Source organism: Ctenopharyngodon idella, chromosome 14, assembly GCF_019924925.1.
Source record: "Ctenopharyngodon idella isolate HZGC_01 chromosome 14, HZGC01, whole genome shotgun sequence".
NCBI classification, from domain to species: Eukaryota; Metazoa; Chordata; class Actinopteri; order Cypriniformes; family Xenocyprididae; genus Ctenopharyngodon; species Ctenopharyngodon idella.
In genome coordinates, this window is record NC_067233.1 from 18,850,362 (window position 1) to 18,878,034 (window position 27,673).

Sequence of the window (27,673 nt, forward strand, 5' to 3'; positions counted from 1 at the left end):
TGCCAATTTTATCAACCCACATACTAGTTGATTTCTCAATTATTGCAAAAAATATGTACTTTTTTTTTTTTTTTTTTTTAAATATTGTTTATTGTGAATGCAAATTAGCTCTTTATCAGCTAAATAATAGCTACAACAAACTGAACTGGGAATGAAATGACTCCCTTTAGTATCCCTTATTAAAAACACAATTTTAAAGCATGTTTTTTTATTCTTCAAGGTCAAGTAACATTATACACTTTAGTTCATTTGCAAATATTAAACATTATACAAATAAGTAAATGGTACCACTTATAAATCAGTAAAAGTCAAGTCAGCTTTATTTTATTCAGAATTATTTCAAAGCAGCTTCGCAGTAATAAAGAGGAAAACAAGGCTCATTGATGCAAAGTTCATTAAATATAAGACAAATTCAAATTCTGCTGTAAAGTAGCGCTACAGAAGACAATGGTGTCATTATTCAGCTCAAGTCAGTTCAGTGAGAAAAAGAGAAAAATAACTACAAAAATAAAATAAATAAGCAATAGATTTCGGGGAGGTAATCTTAAAAAATAAGACCAGGAATCTTTACGACATGGCGTAAAATAATAGACTGTTTTTCTCGAATTGTTTGGAAAGGAACTGCTCGAAAGAACCGATTCGCGGAAATGAGTCGGACTTCTTATCACGAGTCGCAGCAATACACGTGTTTCCGTTGACGCAGCTGCTCGACCGGATGTGTTTTCCTTAAATCGAACCGCTTTTATTTTTCTAGTGTGGCTAACGGCTGTTATCATTCAGAACTACAAGCTTTACTGAACGCGGTTCAGTGGATATATAACATTTTCAAAACGTGTATTCTTTGTGTTTCTTTCATACTATTTCAACGATCTGAATATTAAATTTGAGAAATGTCCAGGCGAAGGCACAGCGATGAGGGTGATGGTGAGTGGGTTAGCGTGTTAGCATGCACGTTGACAGAGATATGTTTATGTAATTTTCATATTGTGTATTTGTTTACTGTTATGAATGCTAATACAGGTTGCTGACTATATAGCAGCCGAAGGGTGCAGTGTTTGGCATATGTAGTCTGTTTATTTGCATGAAGTACATTTGCATTTAGAAAAAGCTCTAAGTAACCAATTAAATGTTACTTTTTGAGCAGATAGGAAGCTTTCATATAAACCAAGCTCTTTGAGCTTGATTATAATAATTTAAGGCAATATGCAAATCTCCTTTAAAACATAATGACATTAGTAGGATTGGTTAAATTCAAATTTTATTAGAAATTCTATTATTCTTTTAGGATTTTTGACAAGAGCCAGCACTTTTTTTGCTCCTTATATTTTGCACTTCTCAATACCATTTCATTGTACTTCATATTACTTGTATTTAACATTAAATGTTTATATTTTACTCTAAACATGAACTACCAAATCCATCTAATTGTGTTGGTCATACTAGTTAGAAGTGACAATAATTTTCAAGTCACCATGACAGTTCACTTTGTTGAATAAAAGAAACGTGTCACTTATAAAATCTACCTACATCCTTTTTGGAGGATAATATAATTTTTTTTGATAGAAGTCACTTTTATAAATACCTGAAATCTCACCTATAGGACTTATGTTCTTAACCTTTTCATTCCAGCCGGCGCTCAGCCTCACAAACGGAGGAGGACGTCTGAACCCATTGAGATTGAAGACCGCCTGGAGTCACTGATATGTCGTGTGGGAGAGAAGGTATCGTATTACATGCTTTATTTATTATACAGAAGTGCTGTTTAAATTACATTAATTACAATTTACAAAAGGCAACTGATTAATATATATTTTTTATTTGTATGCTTCCAGAGTACGTCCTCCTTAGAGAGCAATTTGGAGGGTCTTGCTGGTGTCCTGGAGGCTGATCTCCCTAATTATAAAAGCAAAATCCTGCGCATCTTATGTGCTGTGTAAGTGACCTGCTCTTTAAATATACAGTTTAGTTTCCTTTTGCTTGAAAAATGAATCTCAATATGCAGCGGATGTTGTATATAACTCATTTTATTTGTTTTGCACAGTGCAAGGCTTTTGCCTGAGAAGTTGACGGTTTACACGACATTGGTTGGACTTCTCAATGCTCGCAATTACAACTTTGGAGGAGAGTTTGTGGAGGCCATGATCCGACAACTCAAGGAGACACTAAAATCAAACCTTTACACTGAGGCTGTTTACTTGGTATGAAGAAAAAAAAAAAAAAAAAAATCATTACAGCATTTTCATAACTTTTGATGGTGTTTAATTTCTCATGTGCTCTGCAGGTGCGCTTTCTCAGTGATCTGGTGAACTGTCATGTCATCGCGGCTCCCTCCATGGTTGCTATGTTTGAGAACTTTGTCAGTGTCACACAGGAAGAAGACATACCACAGGTAAACAAGATCCATGGCAGCTTCGCAAATCATGTTCATGGATAATCGTGAGGCTTACAGATGTGTTCTTACAGGTGCGATCTGACTGGTATGTGTACGTTGTGCTGTCCAGTCTGCCTTGGGTTGGCAAGGAGCTGTACGAGAAGAAGGATGTAGAAATGGATCGCTTGCTTAACCAAATCGAGGGATATTTAAAGTAGGTTCCTCTTTCAGCTGTATCATTTCTCCCATTTGACATGTAGTAACATGTAGTATACGGAAATGCATGAAAAGATGGCATGAGATATTTGTGGAGAAATAATGTAGAACCATCAGGATTTGATGTTAGGCTGTGATAGTAACCCTATAATGCCTGACATGAAATAACAGTCAGAAAAATATATTTTTTTTATAGAAAAGGAACATTTAGACAAAAATAATAAAATAAAAATAAAGAATATGGAGCTCATACTCAGGAAAAAAAAGCTTCTCAGTTTTATTTTGATATTCTAAATATTCTGATATTTTTATGACCAAAAGGCAAGATGAATTTCTGATAAATTGTAATGCAAACCAATAGGATCTCTATACAGTATAGCAGACTACTTACATAAAATGACTGTATCAGTTGTCACTCTATATAGTCTCCCAATAATGTGTTTTAGTTAGATGATATTTAAATGCTTAGTTTTATGCTCTGTAGTTTTTGTTGTGGGGCAAAACAATAATGCAATGCAATACAATGAGAGATTATTACGAAATGTATGGATAATCAAGCAAACTTAAGTTGCTGTAGCCCAGCAAGTGTTTATCTTGAAATATTACTAACAATATTAGTTATTCTTACATTGACTTTATAAAAATCAGTAAAGATTTCACAACAAAAAGACACATCAAAGGGTAAGTTCACCCAAAAATGAAATTTCTGTCATTAATTACTCACCCTCATGTCGTTTCACACCTGTAAGACCTTCGTTCATCTTTGGAACACAAATTAAGATATTTTAATGAAATCCGAGAGGTTTTTTATCCTCCATTGAAAGCAATGAAATTACCACATTCAATCAGTGCTGCAACTAATGATTATTTTGATAATCGATTAGTTGGCCGAATATATATTCGAGTAATCGGATAAAAAGCCCAGTTTTCTTCTTTTTTTCACACTATTCCACACTATTCTACATCCTGCCCAATGCTGTCCTTCAAAGAAACGTGCAAACTGAATGCTATGAAAACATATAGTGAATATATCTATATCTATGCTATATGTGAAAGAGCCATGAAGCAAAAAGACAGTTCAAATCCCTACATTAAAAGTGAAGATAATAATGAAGATAATAATAAAGATTAAAAAAAGCAAAAACACAAACTCAGTGTTAACAGATAAGAGGAATGTTCTGCAGAAACACACACATTCACTCTGGACACGATAACCTGTTACTGTCATTTCTTTATCCTGTAAATGTAAGAAATGTCATACATTTATTCAATTACACGTTGTTATCCCTTTACAGTTACCACTCATAAAATACTTGAACTACACATTGACATTTAAACCTAAATTTAACGTCCAGCAACAGATATTTCAGCAAAATGAATATTTTTGAGCTGAATATTAATTGTCGCCCTCCCGCCGGTGCGTGTCGGCACCCATTCAATAAAGTCTTAAGTTTAATGCAGACTGTCAGGACAAGCCTTCGTGCAAAATGGATATACTCGCGTGAACTTGTAACACTTGCATATAAGGATATAACCATAAAATGAACGTTTCCTCAGCGCAAAACTTATCACACATTAAACAGCACACGCATCTGTCAAAGCATCTGACAAACATGTTAAACATAACGCTAATGCATTAGCTTGAAGCTTAAAAAAAAAAAAAAGAATTCTCATGTTTTGGGCAGCTTGGATCACGTACATTTCCACTATCCTCCACTATATTTAGATGCATTTTGTTCACAGAAATGCGTTATTCAGTGCTGTAATTGACGTGACTGGTGGAAGTTTTCCGTGCACGGTGGGCAGACGTGACTAATCGATAATGAAATTCGTTGACGATGATTTTCATTATCGACTATTATCGATTTTATCGATTAGTTGTTGCAGCCCTACATTCACTGTCCAGAAAAGTAGTAAAAACTTTGTTAAAATAGTCAACGTGACTACAGTGGTTCAACCTTAAAGGGGGGGGGTATCACACACAGTTTCTGCCAATCTCATGTTAATCTTAAGTACCTATAGAGTAGTATAGCATCCTTCATATCACCGAAAAGTCTTTAGTTTTATCATATTTATAAAAGATACATACGCTGTACCGAGTCTTTCCGAAAACAGCCGAGTGCCTGAAGGCGTGTCGTTGTGAGCGGAGATAGTGACGAGCTGTCACAAGCACGTGCAGCTTTTGCGTTGAGATCGGCTGCAAGCTATCAATGGTCTGCTAAACAAATATATTTAAACACGTGCAATACACCATCGCGTTATCCATGGATAACTTTTGAATCACTATAATGAATATAGCGTATAGTGAATGATGAATAATGAATTTATACATTCGTATTGTTTACATTATATGCACTTAGGCGCCTATTGCCAACAAAACAGACATTTGAAGCAGTTTTACTCGCCACCTGCGGTTCCGACTCATGACTGGGATCATTATCGCTGTGACCGCTCCGTCTTTCAGTTTCAAACGATCTGTAAATCCAGTGTAGAACTGGGCTTTGTTTATGAAACCATAAGCGCCGATCCCGAGGGCTCGAACAGCCACGGAAAAACACGAGATATTCTCCATTCATTTTAACCAATAAAAACGTGATTGCAACTATCAGTTTCTATGGTTATTTTAATGACAAATATCGAGAGTACATCAATGTAATGCGTGAGCACAAAACTCTTAGCTCCACTTAATGCTGGGTTCTTTGGGAAGCAAGGTTATCTTTCCCTCACAACCAAAAAACACTTCTTTGGTGACATTGTTGATTTTGTGAAGTCCTGTGACCTGTGCAGCGCTGCCTACGACTTCCGTAAAGCCGAACGCGCGTTGATGGGCGTGCTCTTGCTCTCTCTCTGGTCGACGTGTGCACGCGCACCCTTTTTATTCCGCCCCTGTTTACGTCACTCAGGCCCATACTCGGAAAAAAGTTCGTGAGGATTTGGAAGAGTATTTTTGGCACAGAAATCTTTAGGACGTAGAACCTGGAAGCGCTGCAACGCTGCAACGAAAACTAGCGTAACAGAATGACAAGGGAGAGATGAATTTGTTGAATAAAGTCGTTATTTATTTTTTTGTTTTTGCGCACAAAAAGCATTCTTGTCACTTCATAACATCAGGGTTGAACCACTGTAGTCATGTTGACTATTTTAATGATGTTTTTACTACTTTTCTGGACATTGAATGTGGTAATTTCGTTGTACTTAATGACAGATATTTCATTTTTGGGTGAACCAAGCCTTTAACCACAACCTGAAGGGGATGTTTTATACTAAAAGGCTGTTTACTTGCTAAAAAAGTGTAAACTATCAATCAGATGACAGAAGTCATGTAGCAGATTATAGACAACAGGTTTTGACCATGTTGATAATTTAGAAGCTTTAGAAATTTGCATATCAAATATGATACAGTAGGTTTTATAGAGTTAAAAAAAAAAAAAAAAAACAAGCAAGTTTTTTTTTTTTTTTTTTGTCCCTTTATAATGTGTGGAAAAGGTGCCAGTTTTGATAACACATTCTTTTTAAAACTACAAATGTGTATCTTAAATAATTAATAATTTTGTCAATTATTTAATAATTTTGTCAATATTATAAGGTTTGAAAATGTGGCTAAAATGTGGTTATGGTGGTAGAGTACGAAGGAGTCTTCTGTGAAATGTCATGATCTGGGTTTTGCTACAGGCGGCGTCAGAAGACTCATGTTCCCATGCTGCAGGTCTGGACCGCAGAAAAGCCCCATCCACAGGAAGAGGTGAGAGTCATACTACACGCTTCATCCAGGCCTGCTACTTTAACTAAGCACTAACAAAATGCCAATCACAGTTGTTCTTAACTGGTTTTACTTTAGGACATTGGGCAGCTAGTGGCGACACAACACAATTGAAACCAATAAACTGTATTTAATGTAGTCTGGGTTGTATTTTGTGTTTTAATCATGTATTTTGAGGATGGGGACATCCCGCAACCAGTCCATGTTGGCTTCTAATTTTAGTAGCTTCTACAAAGCGACAGTTGAATTTGCCCCATAGAGCTTGATCGGAAGCACAACCTTTGACATCAACAAAAAAAGATGTGGAAAGTGCTTTCTCATCCCTTTTAACAGTTAATAAGCCTATTTTGCTTCTGTCAGAATAGACCTAGAACCTACCAATTGAGAAACGATGCTCTATCTTTTCACTTAAATTAATTTCCTCTGTGTCTCTCTCTGTAGTATTTGGACTGTCTCTGGGCCCAGGTGCAGAAGCTGAAGAAGGACCGCTGGCAGGAACGTCATATCCTGCGGCCTTATATTGCATTTGACAGTGTGCTGTGTGAAGCCCTGCAGCACAACCTGCCCCCTTTCACACCTCCAGCCCACTCTGATGATGCTGTCTACCCCATGCCTCATGTTGTCTTCCGCATGTTTGACTACACTGATGCCCCAGAGGTACAGTAATGTTTTTACATCCACTTTGTAGTGTAGTTACAGTAATGTCAATACGTCCACCTTAAAAACATGAAACTGTGCTCATTTAACTTCCATAATATGATGTATTTCCATGTGAAACTGAATATTCAAGAGAAAGTAATCGTGATTGTTAGGCTGTGCTGTTATTAGTTAATATTATTTTTCCACACATGTGGCAAACTGTATGTCAGCAGGAATTAAGAAAAAATATCTTTTTATACTGCAGATATCTTTCAAAAACATTTTACATCTCACCGACCTCAAACTTTATAACCTCTCTACCGTTCAAAAGTTTGAGGTCTGTGAGATTTAAAATGTTTTTGAAAGAAGTCTCTTATGCTCACCAAGGCTGGATTTATTTGATCAAAAATATAGTAAAAAAAAAAAAAAAAAAAAAGATTATTTGAAATTACTACTTAAAATATTACTATTTAAAATTGCATTATTTTCTATTGGAATATATATTTTAAAATGTAATTTATTCCTGTAATGACTCCTGTAATGGCTTAATGTTTTCTTTTTGTGGAAACCATGATACATTTTATTTTATTTTATTTTATTTATTTATTTTTAGAGTTTTTTTTTATTAATCTAAATTTCAAAAGAACAACAATGATTTGAAATAGAAATCCTTTGTAACAGTTTATACTTCATTCATGTTCTTGTGGATGCTGTTGTCTTTAGTTGTATGTGTAAGTGCGTTAATGTTTGTCTATCTGTTTTCAGGGGCCAGTGATGCCAGGAAGTCATTCAGTCGAGCGCTTTGTGATTGAAGAGAACCTGCACTGCATCATCAAGTCTCACTGGAGGGAGAGGAAGACCTGGTCAGTCATCTGCATATGCTGATAGCAATAGAGTTTGAAGGCCTACTTTTCTTTTTTTTTTTTTTTTTTTTTTTTTTCATTTGAAACCTATGCCCTGTCCAAATACCCACACTTGCTGTCTTTGCACTTGACCACTTGTCTACTTACATGACATATTTCCTGTATTTGGCCCAAGTGTTCAAGTAGGTGTGAAGATTGCAAGTGTGTATAGAACTTTTGATTACCTGATGGGACACACTTACAGCGTTGCAAAAAATGCAAGTGTTTAAAGTTACTATTTTTTTTAATACTTTGCATTTTAAAATAAACTTCTAAATATCTGTTTATTGGTCACTATATAACTAACAGAAGACAATATTGAAATTGTTGCGCTTCTAATTAAGCGATAAAAAGCATTTGCAAATGTACAAAATACACACAGCCTATTCATCTTTACACCAACAAAATGTGCAACACTTTGTTTTACTACCAAATTATATGTAATAGTTGATTAATATAACTTTGAATTTAATGTTTTCATTGACATCTCGTGATTTCGGGGCACGTGATTTCCCAAACATACTGCATGACGGGATACGCTTGGCCTCGAATAACGCTTCTACGATAGTGTAGGTTTAGTGTGCATTAAGGGCACTGCACTTTGGCATTTTTAAGACATAGGACAGTCTTGCGCACTTACTTCCTGTTGCGTGCACATGCTCTCAAGTGGCCAAGACCGCAAGTGTGTGTATTTGGACAAGGCACTAGTCTACATACTTGGCCTTCAACTGTTGTTTTTCCCTCTCTTTTTTTCTATCATAGTGCTGCCCAATTGCTCAGCTACCCTGGAAAAAACAAGATACCCCTTAACTACCATATTGTGGAGGTAAATAGCAATGTGATGTTGATCATTTTTATTTGTTAATGTGGCAAAATATTTTAGCTGTTGTACAGTAAATGGAAATGTTGTTTTAGTGTAATGCTATATCTGTCTCTATCTCTCCGTAGGTGATATTTGGCGAGTTATTCCAGCTGCCCGTTCCTCCTCACATTGATGTCATGTACACTGCGTTGCTCATTGAGCTCTGCAAACTGCAACCGGGCTCTTTACCGCAAGTCGTATCCTTCATGTTGACTGAAAGTCATGTGAATTTATGTTATTAATTGATTCCTCCTAGATATTGCACCACAGCTCTGACAGGGGGACCCACGTTTAGTCTTGTGTAAACATGGGATGAGTGTCCCCTGCTCTTGTAGTTCTCTTTAACCCACTGTTATTCAGCTCGCTCAAGCCACAGAAATGATGTACATGAGGCTGGACACAATGAACACAAGCTGTATAGACCGGTGAGTCTGAATATGAGGTTGAATAGATAGCTAAACCATACACATTTGTTGATTACATTGGTTGAATTAATATCAAGAAGTAAAGTTACCCAGCTGAATTTTCCAAATCTAAAACTATGATGACAGTTTAAATATAATCCTCATTAACTTAAAACTTAAAATTTTAGCAACATTCAGGGTCTTTCACACTGGGCACTTTTGCTGCAATCCGAGTGTGGTTGTTCCTGGTCTGGCTTCACACTCAATTGATTCTGTGCGCAGCAGAGTGAACGACACTTACATCTTCTGTATGTGCTTCGCATGAAGGCGGCTTTCTGCTGCTTGCAAACTGACTCTTTTGAGGAGAAAGCTGATTGCGAGCCATTCAGTTTCCACTCTGATTACACTCATTCTCCACAATTACACTGCATGCTCACTCTTGCTCCTTTCTAAGGTAATTCTTATGTCATCCCTTACTTGTATTTTTTTTTAACTGACCTTGTCATCGACTAAAACGCATGCACAGGTTACATTTCTTCCTGAACAAGTGCGCACCTGAGTCCCAGTTGCTTTCACATTGACACGAACCATGCCACAGTTCCATTGCAACCGAACTAAGGCCCTGTTTACACCTGGTTTTAAGATGTGCTTTGGTCGATCGGATCACAAGTGGACGATGCTAAATACAGGTGTAAATGGGGTGGAAAACACACTTTCGACCACTTCCAGTGGTAGTCAAAAATGCATTCGACAGGATTGCTTTCGTTTGTAAACGTTCATGTGTTTGAACATCACAAAATGCGATGATCTAATGCGTAAACATTATGGGAAGTGCGGGATTTAAACTTTGTTGGCTGAAATCCCAAGTTTTGTGTTTTTCCATTGTGTCTGCGCGTTCATATGTAAATTGCGCAAGCCTATTTTGTCCATTAGATCGAAAGATCTGAGAAAAAAAAAAACATACATTTTCCTGCCCATAGACCCTCCCCTTGAAGAAATCAGGACAGAAGTGGTTGAAAGTAGACAAAAGAGACGGATTTAAATACCAGGTGTAAACGGGGATGTGTCTCCCTTGTCCACTTGTGATCCGATCGACCAAAACACATCTTAATACCAGGTGTAAACAGGGCCTCAGACCACCTGCTACAGGTAGTCTCTTGTTCGGTATCTCTGTGTGTCTGCATTACAGCTTTCACTTGATACATTTTTCATGTGAACCGTGCTGTTTCAAACTATACTGCCATTGTGAAAGCACCCTCAGATTGACTTTAATGAAACCTGAGAATCTTCAAAGCTTTTGTCTCTTTAATGTTTCTTGAATGTGGTGAATTATTCTGCTTTTCAGACTCATCAGCTGGTTCTCGCATCATTTGAGTAACTTCCAGTTCAGATGGAGCTGGGATGACTGGTGAGGATGAGCTGTTTACTTCTGGGAATCACATTGATCTGATTCTCTTATATTTGTACAGGCTGTGCATTGTTTCTGTGTGTAAGACACTGTATTTAAGTATTGAACTCTGATCTTTTCAGGGCTGACTGCTTGACTCAAGATCTTGAGAAGCCCAAACCCAAGTTTGTTAAAGAGGTTTTGGAAAAGTGTATGAGGTAAATTTCACACACATCTTTTCAATTCAGTTGCATTGCAGCTTTTTATAATAGCTGCTCAGACCTAGTTAATACATGTTGTTCTGTTTATTAACAATGAGCCTTGATTTATAAACCTGCAGGTTGTCGTACCATCAGCGGATAGTGGACATAGTTCCTGCAAGTTTCTCTGCCCTGATCCCTGCTGAGCCTCTGTGCTTTTATAAATATGGAGAGGAGAACAGCAGTATGTTCAGATGCATGAACACATCTGTGATTTAATGCATACATTTATATTTATATGCATGCATGTATACATGTTTGCACTGAAACAAAATCTTCCATTTTAAATTTTACATTTTTAAAGTGACAGCCAGCAAGTTTTATGATCTTTACAGCTGTATTTAGAAATATTATAATATAGTTGTGATATTGCTGTAGAGTAATTGTTTTTGTCTTTTAATTTCTGTTTCAGCTTCATTACCAGGATTTCCTGTGGCAACCACAGTGAGTAACGCTATCAAAAACCGGGCGTCTAATGAGGAGATTCTTATTATTCTAAAAGACGTCCCTAATCCCAACCAGGATGATGATGATGGTGGGTCTGCCTTTGGTTTTGTGCATTGATCACTTGCCAATCATAGTCTTACATCATTAGTCTAGGGCTATCAGTTGATTTTTAAAAGGTTTAGGGCTGCTCCCGACTAAAGATTTTTCTAGTCTACTATTAGTCATTCATTTAAGCCATTAGTCAACTATTTCTCACATTTATGTAAATTAAGTTACTTTAAATATATACTGAGGAGAATACTAAACCATAATGAGCGTTTAGTATATGGGTCATTCTACAGAAACGTCCACTTTTGGTATGGCAAGATGTCTTAAAATGTATTTCTTTTTCTAACATTTAAACTTAGATGACTATTAGATTACCCTTTGACTTTATGAATACACACATATAACAGCTTAATGATTTTTTTTTTTTTTTTTTTTTTTTTTTGTGCATTTATTTAAAGACTGCATGTACCTTTTTTTTGTCACTGGTGTTACCTTCTCTGGCAATTTTAAACATTTTTATGAAATATTATTTCTCAATTTTTTTCAGCACATGCAATCAGTTACAGAAAAATAATGATAATGCAAAAAATATGAAGATTCTGTGTTATTTTAATCAGGTTAGTTAATAGTGTGATTGAATGATGTTAGTTCATTTGCGCAACCATGTATTTGCTATAACAATGAAAATATTTGAAAAACAGTTATAAACAAGTAATGATGCAATTATTTAAATCTTAATTCTTGAGTGTAGCAGAATTCAATGATGTAACATTATCATGTCACATATAACACATTTTATTTAATGTGACAGACAAAAAACGGTAACACCAGTAACAATTTTCATAAAAATGGTAACACCAGTGACAATTTTCATGAAAAATGCATTTTACAAAATGGCTGCTGCAAGGTATCAAACCACATGTTGTCAATCATGTTATACTCACTAAATTAAGTAGTTTAATCCATTTGTATTCTAGTTTTTTTAAAATTCCCTAACATTAAAGTAGGTCATACCAGTGACTTCAACTAAAAGCTTATGAAATTATGATTTTCTAATTAAAATTTCTTATAACTGAAAAGAGATAGTGGACATTCAATTGGCCTTTCTTCATTGATCTTCAGGAATTAGGAAGAAGGAAGTCAAGTGATGTCATCAGTGTGATATTATTATTATTATTATTATTATTATTATATATATATATATATATATATATATATATATATATATATATGTATATATATATAAATTTTTTTTTTTTTTTTTTTTAAATTTCAAAATAAGAGATTTTTGTTAAAGGTGACACAACTCCAGGGGACCACTACTTTCATTTAATATTTTATAATATTTATTTAGCATTTGTTTGTTTTTTAATGTCATTTACATCATATATTTGATAGTTATGTATAATTATTGTATTTTAAATGGTAGAAAAAAACTGTTTCTGACCTCAAAATAAAGCACTTTCCCTCTGTATATGACTGTGGGGACGAGCACTTCTGTGGTGCTGGATTTTTTATAATTAATTAAAAAACAAATATTGCCACATTGATGGCTCAAGAAGGTTTAATTGTTCAAATAACATATTATTTCATTTTAAAATATAAAAAAATTGTAATCCTAAAGTGTTTTTTAAGTGTAATATGTCTTTAAAGGCTAGGGACAGAAAAGTGGACGTTTCTGTAGAATGACCCATATATAGGTGTAATATAGCCTATTCTGTGCTCAAGTGCACACATCAAGCTTGCCACAAAGCACCGGCAAAAGTTGATTATGAATGTGTCTGGAAAAAAATAGCAAGGGGAAATTTTAATTAATAAACTAGTGTTTTCTGAGTCGGTGTCGGCTGCATAGATGTTGATGATGCTGCCTCACCATCTCCGCAGTAACGCGCCTGGAGAGAAATGCACATTTCACACTTATTACATCAGCAGAGAGTATTTCTTTTAGATTTGAATTGGTTCGTTTAAAAGTAGACATTTCAAGCTTTCTATAGATATATTTCGCATGTCTGTGAGTCAAGTAGCCTATACGCTATACCTCTATCGCGCCGGCGCCTCCGTGTCATGCAGTAAGCGCACAGTACTTTAGCTTCTACACTCCGCACAAACACTTGGATATATGCCTAGTAATAGCGCACATTTATCTAGGTTAACGTTAGAGTAAGCAGACATATAAAGTTGCTGCTACTTGCATGTTTCAAATGATAAGCCATATTTGAGGGTGATGGATGATAGGCAAACGTTTGGATTTCCTGCCTGACATACTGTAATTACCACAAGGACCCGCCGTTAATGATCTTTACCTCATGGACTGCGTGACTTCACCATGAGGTTTTTTTCCCCCTGTGACTAACCGACTAATAAAATTTTGGTAGATTAAGCCTCTTCTAGTTGACCAATGATTAGGTGACTATCAGGAGACAGCCCTAAAAAATGTTATATAATTAATTATATGATGTGCTTAATTAACAATATATTTATGATGTATTTACATAATGCATTATTGTGGCAGATGGGGGATTGGGGGGGGGTGGGGGGGTAAGTAAGATTTCTTTTTAAATAAATTAATTAGGGATATCTTGAGCCAATCTCAAGGATCGGTATCGGGGCCAATTAAGCATTGTTCATTTTTAACTGATCGATACCGGCTGTCCTGAGCATGGTCCTTTATTTTACATCAGTTGTCACACAGGTGTCGTGCAGTAGGTTGCGGTGTGCACCTTTTAAATGGGTTTGCCAATTGCCATTTAAAAGGGAAAAAAAAGCTGAAATGTGCATGTGTGATGTGCAAGAACCAGTGGGGTCTGTTCTAGCATGTCTCACACACGCAGTGTTTAGCATATTTGATGTGCACTTTTGTAATGAATAACTCGAAAGTCATTTATTTACTTAATTTTTTATCTGTCTCAGACTATCTGAGACATTTTTGCTATAACGCGTTGCGTCTTGCTTCGGACTATACTAAACTCTACTTTTTTTCTTTTTCTTTTTTTTCCTTTTTGTTGCAATTATTGTACTTATTGTACATATAAAATACATAACGTTTATTTCAGTAGTCCCATATTCATAATTGTGACCACAAAGGCAGTTTACAATGACTACAATGTCATATATAAAATTGGCCTATAAATATAATTACTGTAGTAATTGTTATATTGGAATTACTCCATAGTGATAGACATTTGAGCCCCTGTCCCTGAGAAACTCTCTGCATGGCCCTGTATACACTGGATTGATTGTAATCATTTCAATGTATTTGAAGTGTGCACAAAGCAGAAAAAAGCTAGAAAATGCAAGAATCGGATTGATCAGCAGATACTCAATATCCAGTGACTTGGGGCACAAAAATCGGAACATCCCTAAAATTAATACTTTTTTTTTTTTTTTTTTAAAGCAAGGGAGAAACATTAAATTGATCAAAAATGACAGTAAAGACATTTATAATGTTACAAAAGATTTAAGTTTCAAGTAAATGCTGTTCTTTTTTAACTTTCTGTTCATTAAAGAATCCTGAAGTATCAACATTGATAAGAAATGTTTATTGTTTCTTGTATTTTTTTTTTTTTTTTTTATCAAATAAATGCAGCCTTGGAGAGCATGAGATTTAGTTCAAAAGCATTCAAAAAACAAAATGACTTTATTAGGTTATTAGAAAGCACTTTTAGTCATAAAAGGAAAGAATTGTCATTTATACTTTGAACTTGGCAATGTGTGCTATGAGTATACCTGGCTTTTGTGAAAAATTACTTGATGTTCCTCATTTGTATGTCACTTTGGATAAAAGTGCCTCCTAAGTGAATAAATGTAAATGTGTGGTGTTCTGTATCTAACTGCACTGCTCCTCTCTGTCCAGATGAGGGCGATGGCTTCAACCCTCTAAAGATTGAAGTGTTCCTGCAGACGCTGCTCCATTTGGCTGCAAAGTCCTTCAGTCATTCCTTCAGTGCCCTGGCCAAGTGAGTATCTCCTGCCAAACCCCACACAGGCCTGCCAACGGCTGGCTCTGTGTTCCCTCTCCTTCTGCTCACAAAAGGCGCCTGTAATTGCTAAAAGCACAGATCATTGAGAATGTATCAAAGCTTGTAAAATGCTCAGGTGTTTTCTTCTGGTAAACAACGATGGGCACATGTCTTTTCTCTCTCAGGTTTCATGAGGTTCTAAAGGCCCTCACAGACTGTGATGAGGGGAAGCTGCACATCCTCCGGGTTCTGTACGAGTTCTGGAAGAACCACCCTGAGGTGGGACATATTTTGTGTTTTATTGTCTTACTGCATGTCATTCATGGCATCTGTGGAAGCTCATGTTGTCAACGTACTCTCTTAGATGATCTCAGTGTTGGTGGACAAGTTTATTCGGACCCAGATCGTGGATTGTGCGGCCGTGGCCAACTGGGTGTTCTCTCCTGAAATGGCTCATGATTTCACCAGGTATACCTGAGCACACTCAGACATGTGCAGGTGGGGTAACTGCAGCTGTGATTTATTGATTTAATGTTCATTGGGTCTATGCAGGTTTTATGTGTGGGAGATTCTTCATTCAACCATCCGGAAGATGAACAAACATGTGCAGAAGATCCAGAAAGAGCTTGATGAGGCAAAAGAAAAGCTGGAGAAGCAACAGAACAAAAAGGTAGAAGAGAAACATCTTTTTGACTGCCAAGACACGTGTGAACATGGTCTTTGCTGTTCCTATCTTTAGGACTGACTGCCCTCACTGTTACTTTTGTAAGGGTTTAAGCTGTTCTTGTTTTCTGTAGCAGCGGGACAGCGGTGATGAAGAAGACATGGAGAAGAACAATGAGGATGAGGAGGGTCAGTTGGAGGAACAGATCGAGAGGCTGCAGGAGAAAGTCGAGTCAGCCCAGAGCGAGCAGAAGAACCTTTTCCTTGTTATTTTCCAGGTGCGCCCATGACAATGCACATCCATTTGACCTATTTTATTGGTACATTTTTTTTTTTTTTTTTTATAGAGGCTTCAGAGGTACATTATCAAAAAAAAAAAAAAAGATGCGTCCCTGGTAATGACACAACTCCATTTACACCTTATTCCTTTCTGTCAGGAGAGAATAAACATTATTCATTTCATGTCTTTCTCTCTTAGTTTGCCTTTTGTGTTTCATTATGACATTTGAAGACATAGTGCCTGGAGCTAAGAGATGACAAAAGAACTGTTTTATCTTTCTCTCTCTTTCAGCGCTTCATTATGTTACTGACAGAGCACCTGGTTCGCTGTGAAACGAGTGGCGTAGACATCAACACCACCTGGTACAAGAACTGCATCGAGAGGCTGCAGCAGATCTTCCTCATGGTAGTCCTGATCCATATGTTTGCTGATCTATATTGCGTTTTGTTGGTCATCTAACAGCCCTTATTAATTGGCTTCAATCTTGTCACCCACAGCATCATGTGATCATCCAGCAGTATATGGGCACCCTGGAGAACCTGCTGTTCACCGCTGAGCTCGACCATCACATCCTGACTGTTTACCAGCAGTTTTGTGCTCTTCAGCTCTGAGATCCCACAGTGCATCATTCAGACTATCACACCTGCCTGTTTATGTGGCATTTCAAGGTTTAGCAACATCCATTAGAATCATTGGAGATGGCTTTCTTTAGTAATATTGGGAAATATCAGACCTATTTTGGGGCCCTTGATATGTTTCTGTAGTTTTTCCTTTTTGTGTCGTGTGTTTGTTTTTTTTTTTTGTTTTTTTCCTTTTTGTTTTTTTTTCTTTTTAACCCATTGTCATTGGCTCTGTGGTGAGTATAGATCTTTTTAAAATGCCCACTGTTTAGAAAACCATGACGAAGAACATTGTTTTACTCAAACAACCATGGTATGAAACTACTCGGCTGTATTTTTATGCGTTTTATGTCATTTTGATTGAAAAATGGTTGTCGAGTTGGGTCACAAGTGATTCTGCATTATCAATGGTTTGCCTCTGTAAAGCAGATTGAGGTCTTTTGCCACCCTAATGCCATGTTTTGGACAAAGAAATGTCTTCCTCTTTTTCTTTTCTCTGTTGTTTTTTTTTACAAAAATACAAAAAAAAAAAAAAAAAATCAGCCCTGCTTATGTCTTTTGTTCTTGATCTTGGGATTTTACAAAAGCAAATCAATGATGTTTGTGGTTATTCTTAACAGTGTGAAAAGAAAAAAAGCCTTTAACATCATTGTGGACTGATGTTTGCTTGTTTTGGGTATGATTGACAATTGTTTTAAGATAATGTAATAGATGAGTGTATTGGGTGAACAATGACTTTTTCCATAAACAGTATTCTGGATTGTATAAAATTAATTTTATTACATACAAACAAAAAATAGCAAATGCTTTGGTACAGTTAGCAGGAATAGGTAGACATTTGGTAAGAGATAATGTATAGTATGTGTTTTGAATGGGTCCTTAGCACCCATTTGGAGTTAATTTTGTGAAAATGACCATCTTATTGTACATTACCATGCTTGTTACATGGCTACTTGCTAAATAAATAAATGTGCCATGAAATCTAGATTAGAAATAATATTACTTCACTTGAGTGAGAAGAAAAAGACCATAAAGTTCTTTTAGAAACAAAACTTGCAGTGAATGAGATAATGGTCACATATACAGTTTAGCAGTCATACAAAACTTTGACCACACAATGTTGCAATGGCCAATCAGAATTGAGTATTGCATAAATCTGCAATATGTGCAACAATACCAGAGTTTAAATGTTAGTATAGCTATATACAGAATGATTACTTGAACCCAGCAATCTTTTATTTCTACCCTTACTTAAAGCAATAGTTCAGTAAAGGGGAAAATCTTGTCATCACAATGTTTGTAACCAAGCAGATCTCGCCCCCCATTGAGTACCATAGTATTTTTTTCCCACTATGGTAGTCAGTGGACGGTGAGATGATCTTGGTTACAAACATTCTTCCAAATAACTTTGTGTTCAGCAGAACAAAGAAATGTATACAGGTTTGGAACAACTTGAGGGGGAGAATTTTCATTTCTGGGTGATCTATCCCTTGGTAGAAAGTAAGTCCTATGGACATTTTATTGCACTCAAATATATCTCTTTCATTAAATAACTAATAGCCTTAGTTGCTAACTTTTAATTTCTAACTACCTACTTGCCTCATAAAATAACTATTGTAAAAAATGCGTTTAATAACAGTTAGAAATCTTTCTGTACCCTTTTTTTGCAATAAAAACATTTGAGATTAAAATTGCATAAAACATTTGGTTTTGGTTAAAAGTTTGTACCTTAATCTATTCTGTTTCTTTAACAGAAACAGAAATGCTTTTGTGCATAACGAGGTTTTATGTAACATTAATGGAGGTTGAGGTAGTACCACTTCTAAGTAAAACAAACTAGCATTTAAGGCACATCCTTTCAGTGTAAATGAGGTAAAAGTCTTTTTAAAGTGTGCGTAAACACTGTCATCAGTGGTTTCTCTCCTTGTTAGATCAGCTCGTCTCTTTATGCATCTGTGCTGTTTGCCCAGGTGTCTCCTCCTGTTGACTGGTCTGTCACTGTCTTTGGTGAGGCTGTGGCTTCCGCACGGAGTCTCCGGTAATCCGTGTGGAAAAAGCCAACAAAGCAGCAGGTGCCCAGAGCACATAGGCCTGCCATCACCAGCACTGGCACTATCAATGTGTGTTTGTGTGTGAGTGTGCAAATAGGAGAAGGAGAAAGAGCAAGAGAAAAACAAATGAATGCCTGGAGCTCAGTTCAACTCTATCATTAACTCATCAAGGCATCAAGCGACCAGGAAAAGCCAGAAGGCTGGATTAATTTGGACATGTTCCCATTTTAAATGTTTTCCCTAGTACCCACACAGGATTCAGTTTAGCTGGAAAGATGAAGTGAAAATAGTGCACTAACTACACTAGACTTGCAAAGCATGGTGGGAGGAAACTAATCACCACTGGAATACTGCCATGCTTTTTACAGCATACTGCACAGTGAAACAGTATGTAAATTATTTCAAATAAGTGCAACACTCACCTGTCCAGCTCAAATTGGCATCCGCTCCAGTTGCACATACAGATAATGGAGAATCTGCCACTGGTTTGGCCAGAGCTTGAAGCAGCAGCATATAGAGGGCGGCCTGAATTTGTCTGGTAAAAACATCAAATTAAACATCAGTTTAGTCTATAAAACGTTCAAAGAGCTAAAGTGAAGCATTTTAGTCACAGAATTGGTTTAAAAAACAACAAAACAAAAGTTACCCAGATACGAAGATCAATCCAGATGATGTTGCTTCACCCACAGGGTACGAGCATTCAACTCCGAGCTCCATGGCGATGGGATATACAGAGTACCCGAACAAACCAAACCACGCACATACTGCACCAATGATGATCTTCTGGTCACTTAACTGGGAAACCTGACAGAGAGCAGGACGACAACATCTCAGGTCAAGCACTCATTAACGACACTGAGATCATTCACTATACTCACCACAGCAAAAACAGAGCAGCCCAGAGATGTCAGACACATGTTTATTTTAGTGACTTCTGTAAAATTCTTGGTCTTGTCCACGTACAGGCCCAAGAAAAAGGCACCCAGAACACCGAAAACAATGGAAACTGCACCGCAGAGTCCTGCAAAGTCCTGTCACATTATAAATACAAAGAGTATTTATATATAATTTGACTTGACAAAGCTAACACTATTAATACTGTACAAACTTGGCAGGTGATCAAATGTAACGGTTACACATCCATCTATATCTATCCATCCATCCATCCATCCATCCATCCTGTATATACACTCCTGAACAAAATCAAAAGACCGGGGGAAACATTACAAGTATTCGCATTTTGTGCTTTTGTACTGCTTCAAAATGCCAAAAGAAGAAACAGGAACAAGAGACAAAAAAAGAGAGTAGGCAATTGATTGAAAACAGCATTTAAACTTAAACAGGATGTTCATCAGCTGATCAAAAGTTTAAGACCATAGCCCAAAAAAACCCCACAACAGAACTAAAAGTGTCAAAAAAGGACTCAGTATTGAGTAGCCCCACTGTTCTTGTTGATCACATCGAACACTCGTTTCGGCATGCTTGATTTGACTGTTTCCAGGAGGCTGGTGGGAGCGTTGCTCCATGTGGTGAAGATGGCTTCACGAAGGGCATCCATGGTCTGGAACTGACGTTCATTTTGTAAACTTCCTTTGCCATCCATCCCCAAACATTCTCAATGGGATTTAGATCAGGGGAACACGCGGGATGGTCCAAAAGAGCTCTGGGAGAAGTCCTTCGTCAGGCGGGTATTGTGAACTGCAGCGTTGTCCTGTTGAAAGACCCAGTCATTACCGCACAGACGAGGGCCATCAGTCAAGAGGGATGCCCGCTGCCACATGTCCACATAGCCAGCCGCCATTTGACACTCCTGCACAACCTGAAGCTCCATTTTCCATTGAAGGAAAAAGCACCCCAGATCATGATGGAGCCTCCTCTAGTGTGCCGCATAGAAAACACTGGTTTCCCACTGGAGAGTGGGATCTCCGTGTCATGCCAGTAGTGTTGGAAGCCACCAGGACCATCCAGGTTAATTTTTTTTCTCGTCAGAGAATAAAACTTTCTTCTACCTTTCAATGTCCCATGTTTGGTGCTCCCTTGCAAATTCCAAACAGGCAGGTTTGTGGCATGGGAAGAGACGTGGCCTTTGAAGACATTTTTTGTTCTTTAAGCCCTTCTCTCGCAGAAGCTGTCTTATGGTTATTGGGCTGCAGTCTGCATCAGTAAGGGCCTTAATTTGGGGCGAGGATCGGCCTGTGTCTTCACGGACAGCCCATCGGATCCTCCAACTCAGTGCAGGTGAAATCTTTTTGGGTCTACCACTTGACTTTTTTGTCCCGTATCTCTCAGGATCTTTTAAGAAATGTAAAATGACTGTCTTATTGCGTCCAACCTCGACAGTGATGGCGCATTGCGAGAGCCCTTGCTTGTGCAGCTCAACAATCCTGCCACGTTCAAAGACAGAAGGCCTTTTTGCCTTTGCCATCAGGGGATCAAGACAGTGTGAAGTCTGAAGGAGAATGACATGAAAGCCCTATTTTTGCACAGATTTTTACTTTTTAAGGCTATGGTCTTAAACTTTTGATCAGCTGATGAACAGCCTGTTGAGTTTAAATGCAGTTTTCAATAAATTGCATACTTTCTATTTTTTGTCTCTTGTTCCTGTTTCTTCTTTTGGCATTTTGAAGCAGTACTTACAACCTGGTTATGATCCAATAGTGCAAAATGTGAATACTTGTAATGTTTCCCCCGGTCTTAAGATTTTGTTCAGGAGTGTATGTTTAGTACGAGGGGTGCGTCTCAATCAGCTCCAGAGCTCCCAAGCTAGTGAATCAGTATATCGTGTAGATGAATCCGGGCACCAGACTCTGGCTCTACGCATTGGGACAGTGATTACTCAATTTCCGGTGACATAACTACATATTACATCAACGTACAATGTTGTAGAATGTTGTGGTATTAACTATTAATCAACAAATGGCTGGACCTATATCTTTTTGATATTATTTGTTATGCTGTGTAAACACATTGATCTGTTGCATATATCCTTACTACATTTAAGCCAAATATTAATTATATTAACTAGATGTGTTCACAAATCACTACCTGTCTAGTGATGTGTTTATGAAGACATAATAAAAAAAAACCAAAAAACAGTTTGTCTTTGCAAATGTTCTATGGCGTGTCATTAAATTTATTAAGTTGGCTTGTGCGTTTTATGTTTTGCAAAAAATGTGACAATTTCTCGTAAGGGAGCATAGTGAGCATCGATGTTCCCTGGCTTTTGTGGTGCATTGTGGGATTTTTCAGGGAGCGAAAATTCCAGTGCACTGGAAGGATTTTGCGATTGAGACAGCTCTTAAAATGGCCGACTCCCTGATCAGTGCCCTGACTACTGAACTAGGGAGATGATTGAGACGCACCCTATGTTTTTTAAATGTTTTTAAACTTTTAACGTTTTAAACATTTGATTTTAGTTATTCAGAATATTATGGCACAGGCTGGCTTTACAGTTTGAGGTAAACTTTTGGGTTTTTGTGTTGGCAATAATCCCGTGTTGGGTTCTTACATTTGAGTAGCCCTTAACACAAAGTATCTGCTCCAGAAAGGTGGAAAAGCAAGTGAAAATTCCTATTCCTGAACCAAAGCACACCAGCAGGACCATATATGCTTTGTTCGTCAGTAGCTGTAAATAAAAGTGACAGAATACAGTGAATCTCAGACAGCAGTATGAACTGACAGGCAAAAGCCACAAGCTGTTTCATACATTTTTGAGAAACGCTAATTAGCCATGCAGTAAAGAGTTGTTGTGAGATCTGTATGCCATGTCAGTTTGTTCAGAAGTGTGTATAGTACCAGTTTCACTCCCTGTAGAAAAGGTTCAGAGCTGGAGGTCACCACGCTGGCAGAGGGGGGTGTTGGGGGAACGCGTTCACGGATCCCCACTGTTGCTAGGAAACAGGCTACGGTGGCAGGTATAGCATATATAAAGAGCTACAACCCAGACAGAGAGACGACAGGACTGTTAGAGATCAGACAAGAATTAAAATTTTTTTGTGACCAAGTTCTGACTTAAACGGTCTTACCAGCATAACAAGATTATTGTTGTAACTAATTATCATGGGAGAGAAGATATTCGCAAAAAGCAGTCCAACAGTATTTGCTGGAAAACAAAAGAGAAGAATATTATCATTCTACGTACATAGAAATAAATACCATATAAAGCATGAGCTGTGGGTGAATAGGTTACCCATGGAAGCCATCATGTTAGCTGTGGCCCTCTGGTAATCAGGGAACCAGAGAGCTGCCAGCTTGGTGGGGGCAAAGATGACCAAAGGTTGGGCGAAGGCACACAGCGTCTGGCCTCCCATGACCATAGGGAACACGGCCCACTTTGGGATGCAGTTCAGCACACCAACGTAACGCAGGACACTGCCCAACATATTGAGCCATGAGCCCATGATTAACTGTTTCAGAAGACAGAAAGAAAGGAAAGTATAAGGCTGTTTCTTTTGACCCCGTGGACTTTTTGACCCCGTGGACTTTTTTCGCCTTCCACCACAGGAAGAATCTGTCATTTTTTCTTATATGTCATGAACAATTTCAACAGAGAGTCTTTCCCACCAAATCCCAAATTATGCACTGTGTTCGGTGAACACTTTAGCTGAAATTATGTTATAATCATTATAATAATTTATAATAATAAATGTTATAAATAAATAAATAAATAGGATAAAATGGATTAATCTTTTGTTAAGGTTAATTCCATGAGTAATGTATTCTTCCCAAACAACACAATGGACCCTTCGCAAAGACCTGCCCCCCTTAGTTACTGTTGCTTTGTCCGACAAGCCATGGCGCTGTCACGCCGCACAGAGTGAAAAATACATCGCGGAGCAAAGAGGACATTGACAACACGTCGACAGACAAGACAGAGCAGGTTGCTTATGATATGAAACAAAGTCCCAGCTTTCAAATTGTATAATTTTTTAAGAAATTCGAACAATAAAAACCGTTTTGTGGCTCTTTAATGTGTCGTGACAGATCGCTGTAACGCCTCAGCTCAAGCGGCTCGTGAACCGATCATCTCTTCATACTAGTTAATTTATAGCATCAAATAAACATGAATGAACATGAGAAAGAATGTTGTTTCAAACGTGGAAAGATGTCAATACACATCATTTTTCAAGTTCAAGTCCACCGAGGTTAATCTTCTAACTCCTGAATGCTTTGTCGGACAAAATGGCGGATTCGGCGTTATGATTGGTTAGATCGCTTGTCAATTAAACTCCCGGCGAAGGGTCAATGAAATAAAATTGTATTAAAATATTTTATTTTACAGAAATAAAATGTTGCATTACTTGACGAAATGACAAGTACGCTAAATTTTGAGCAAACTTTAATAGTCGCAAAACAGTTGGTCCTAGACGCAAACCGGACGAATAGCGCATGCGCATTACGGCTAACCATCAACGTACGCTTGGTGGTGTATTTATTTGATAGACCTATATAATAATATAATGCTATATATGATAGAATTATAATTATGATTATTTCCCCGCTTCGTTTATTTGTGTTGTTTATAATACTCTCCGTTGACGTTACTAAAGAATCGCTACACTGAGGTACCCACTAGGTGGCAGTCAATTTCGGAATCTAATTACCGTACAGACAAACGTTACACAGGTCGGGCTTTGCAGAAAAAAAGTGGCGTCGGTAAGTTTGAAAAAAAAAAAAAAAAAAAGAAAGAAAGAAAGAAAGAAAAAAAACCCTGAAACGATTTGGACAAATACACTGTCATTGAAAACTATATGATCGGTTATTCCACAGTTTTATAAGACATTCATTTTAACCTTTATTTTTTAAATAGGGCATGGTCACCATGCCATATTTAAAAGATGAAGGTAGGCCTAAGTTAACCAAAAATTCTGCCAAAATACCACACATACTATAATTATACTTGCAATAAAACTGTGATATTAGTCACTGCCAAAAAGGATGCATTATTGGTTTGTGGCTTTTACAGTAGGAACACTAACTTTAATAATGGTATTTGGCAAAAACTGTAGTTAGCCCTTATATAACACACATATACATATATATATAACACTTAACTAGATTTGCTTAATTCTTATGGTAGAGAGTAATATGTCTCTGTATACCGAGAAGCGCAGTCCCAGTGTGTCCAGCACCCATGTTGTGATCAAACTGAAGAAAATGGCAACCAGTACATAGACTAGTGACAGCCAGTTGACCAGATTTAGAGAGACTTGCAGATACTGTGCTGTCTGGTCAGCTACGGGTGCAAAGGTCAGCCATGACTGTGGAGAAATTGAACACAATAAAGATAAAGGTGTAGCTACATTTTGTACATTGAGTTATTCAGATGCATAGTTCACAACAATATAACATATAAGACAATACTTTATTTCTGTTGCTGTCTTGATATGGCTGAATTGATAAAATGAATGAAGTGCATGAGACAGGACCAGCTTGCTCATATGACACAAAATCTCAGTTCAACATTTAACTGCTGAAGCTGCAAAAACCAAAAACCACAGGTCAGAAGGGCCTCTCACATGAGCTAAATAAGACAAACACACATTGATGTGCATGTGAATTAGCAGCAGGGGTGTAAATCGTACTGAGAAATTATACTTGAGTTTAGAATTTGGGATTTTAAGGATAAAAAAAAAAAAAGAATACCCTTAGGAATGTAATTTAGTAACACTACAAGTACTCACTTTTAATGGTACTAGAGTAGTAATGAAGAAATGAAAATGGACAGTTCCTGTTTTTATGGAATATTGCAGTATTTATTTTATACGATTTATCCGTGCACATCAATTTTTTATTTTTTTTAAAAATTCATTTACCCTCGTAATCTTTAATAAAAAATAACTACCCCTCCCTCTTGCAGCGACACCTCTTCTGTGATGACGTGTTTACTGGCGCGAGGGCGGGACAACCTGTCACTCACATGACATCACAGCAATAGCAAACCACAACCATCTAATCAATTCCTGATGGACAGAATCAAGTCCCACCCTACAGTTTTTCTCGTTCGAGAAGCCGCTTCACTCAGATACACGTCACAATAGGGACGAAAAGACTATCGCATCTTCCATTTCATGCTGACTTTAAGTACTTTACGCCCCTGAAAAGCATTATTTGTAGTGCAGTGACCATTTGCAATGTTTTTGATTGTTCATTTACACTGTTACACACAAAAGCCTTGTTTGCTATCAAGAATACTATATGTATGCAGCAGCGTGTGACAGATGGCAGTCAGCTGATCCCAAAACACAATACTGTCATTTCATGCACCACTGCACAACTTACTGGGACGCTGTTTCACATTAATTCAAATGAATAGATGCTGTTTTCACAGTCAGTGTAAAATCATTTGTGTAACATAAGATTCTTTCCTAAAACGAACTGCCATTGCTGATTGTACTTCCTTCTTAACACATGCACGGGACTACAATCCTGAACCACATCTACAGGTTTAGGCCGTTATCAGATTTCCTCAAGATTGTAATCTTTAAATAAGCCCTGAATTACACCATCTGCTAAGCTTTAACACAGTGTGCCAAGACACGATGTACATTTCTCGTATTTCAGATGAACAGCTTTGGACGTCTTGGCCTTGTAACACATATACAATGGTGTCCGTGCAAATGACAAGTCCCACTGGAGCCAAGGGTGCGAAATTAAGATTGACAAGCCCCTTTCTGGCACACGCCCTCTTCAGAGATAATAGCCTCAGGGGGACATATCCATGTCCTACTACAGCTGGGCTATTAGGAAGACCTTGTTATGACCCTGTAGACTGAAGCCCCTAGTGGAGCGTGTGAACATTTTCTAAATCGTTTTACAGGAAGAAAAAGACTGTACATTATTTATATTTGTTAAATACATATACACTAGGTGAAAGCTAACAGGCATAAACTAAAGGCCATAAAACCTAAAATGTTAATTTCATTGCGTGTTTAACGAAAACCAGTTTTGCAACTCTGGCTGAGGGGCTTTGAGGAGGGGTTTCGTGACGTCAGCAAAAACGAACGTTGTTTGTAGAGGCGGAGTAATTCAGGTTTATTCTATATATATATTCAAGATCTATTCAGATATATTCTTTTGGCATATTTCTACTTAATAAAAATGCAGAACATTTTCATGAAAGATTAGGAGGCAAACAATGTTTATCGTTGATGAATCGTGTACAGTACAAGACCAGAAATATGAAGAAAGTAGATTTCGATTTTAAGGTGAGGAAATATTCTGTTAGCACAACTCCACTTTAGTTAACTAAAACTTTAGTTTTGACTTTTACTTTGTAATTGTATGGTTATAGCCTCCTACCATTGAGTTAGAACAGTTTAGCAGGCAGAGAACAAACAAGATAAACCATCTCCTTTTGTAAACTTTGAACTCAGCAGCAGCGTTTCTTCCGTCCAGGTGAGACCGAACATCTTCACTCGAATTCCCGATGAGCGCTTCGGTCTCCGCGCTTCCATCCTCCATGATAACAAACCCGAACCTCAACCAGATCACATTAAAAGAGTTTTAAAAACTCTTAAAATTTCAAATCGTCCTGAGCGGTGTATCCATTTGGTTCCAAAACAATTCTGTCAACAATCTACACAAATCACAAATAACCAGTTTCATTTCCAAGAGTTTCCAGGCAGTGAACTCTTTAAATTCAAGAGCACGTCTATCTTTAAAAAAAACAGACCATTGTTGTGGTTTTGGTTTCGCATGTAAGCCAAGTAAACCGGTGAATGAGAGTTGTTAGGCGGCTTCAACATTACAACATCCAATCCACAATCACATCACCACTCCCTTCAACCCGTGGCTCACTGTCA

At 37.4% G+C, this 27,673-nt stretch overlaps 2 protein-coding genes across 2 annotated transcripts; one reads left to right on the top strand and one right to left on the bottom strand.

The window, feature by feature from the left end:
* Positions 1–692: 692 nt before the first annotated feature.
* LOC127525712 (nuclear cap-binding protein subunit 1) lies at positions 693–17,360 on the top strand. Its single transcript, XM_051918490.1, has 23 exons — positions 693–924; positions 1,630–1,721; positions 1,833–1,933; positions 2,042–2,198; positions 2,282–2,389; positions 2,464–2,585; positions 6,260–6,329; positions 6,789–7,004; positions 7,752–7,849; positions 8,651–8,714; positions 8,837–8,947; positions 9,111–9,175; positions 10,500–10,562; positions 10,685–10,759; positions 10,882–10,985; positions 11,214–11,336; positions 15,150–15,252; positions 15,441–15,534; positions 15,620–15,723; positions 15,808–15,925; positions 16,053–16,196; positions 16,490–16,603; positions 16,696–17,360. The coding sequence occupies exons 1-23, from the start codon at positions 891–893 to the stop codon at positions 16,807–16,809; spliced, it is 2,394 nt and encodes a 797-aa protein (XP_051774450.1). The 5' UTR covers positions 693–890; the 3' UTR covers positions 16,810–17,360.
* slc49a3 (solute carrier family 49 member 3) lies at positions 16,985–27,651 on the bottom strand. The gene is made up of 10 exons (XM_051918491.1): positions 27,171–27,651; positions 24,971–25,129; positions 23,059–23,275; positions 22,895–22,971; positions 22,665–22,802; positions 22,378–22,494; positions 19,748–19,900; positions 19,516–19,673; positions 19,292–19,404; positions 16,985–18,930 (listed from the first exon to the last, which is right to left on the bottom strand). The coding sequence occupies exons 1-10, from the start codon at positions 27,330–27,332 to the stop codon at positions 18,764–18,766; spliced, it is 1,461 nt and encodes a 486-aa protein (XP_051774451.1). The 5' UTR covers positions 27,333–27,651; the 3' UTR covers positions 16,985–18,763.
* Between the last annotated feature and the right edge of the window lie 22 nt (positions 27,652–27,673).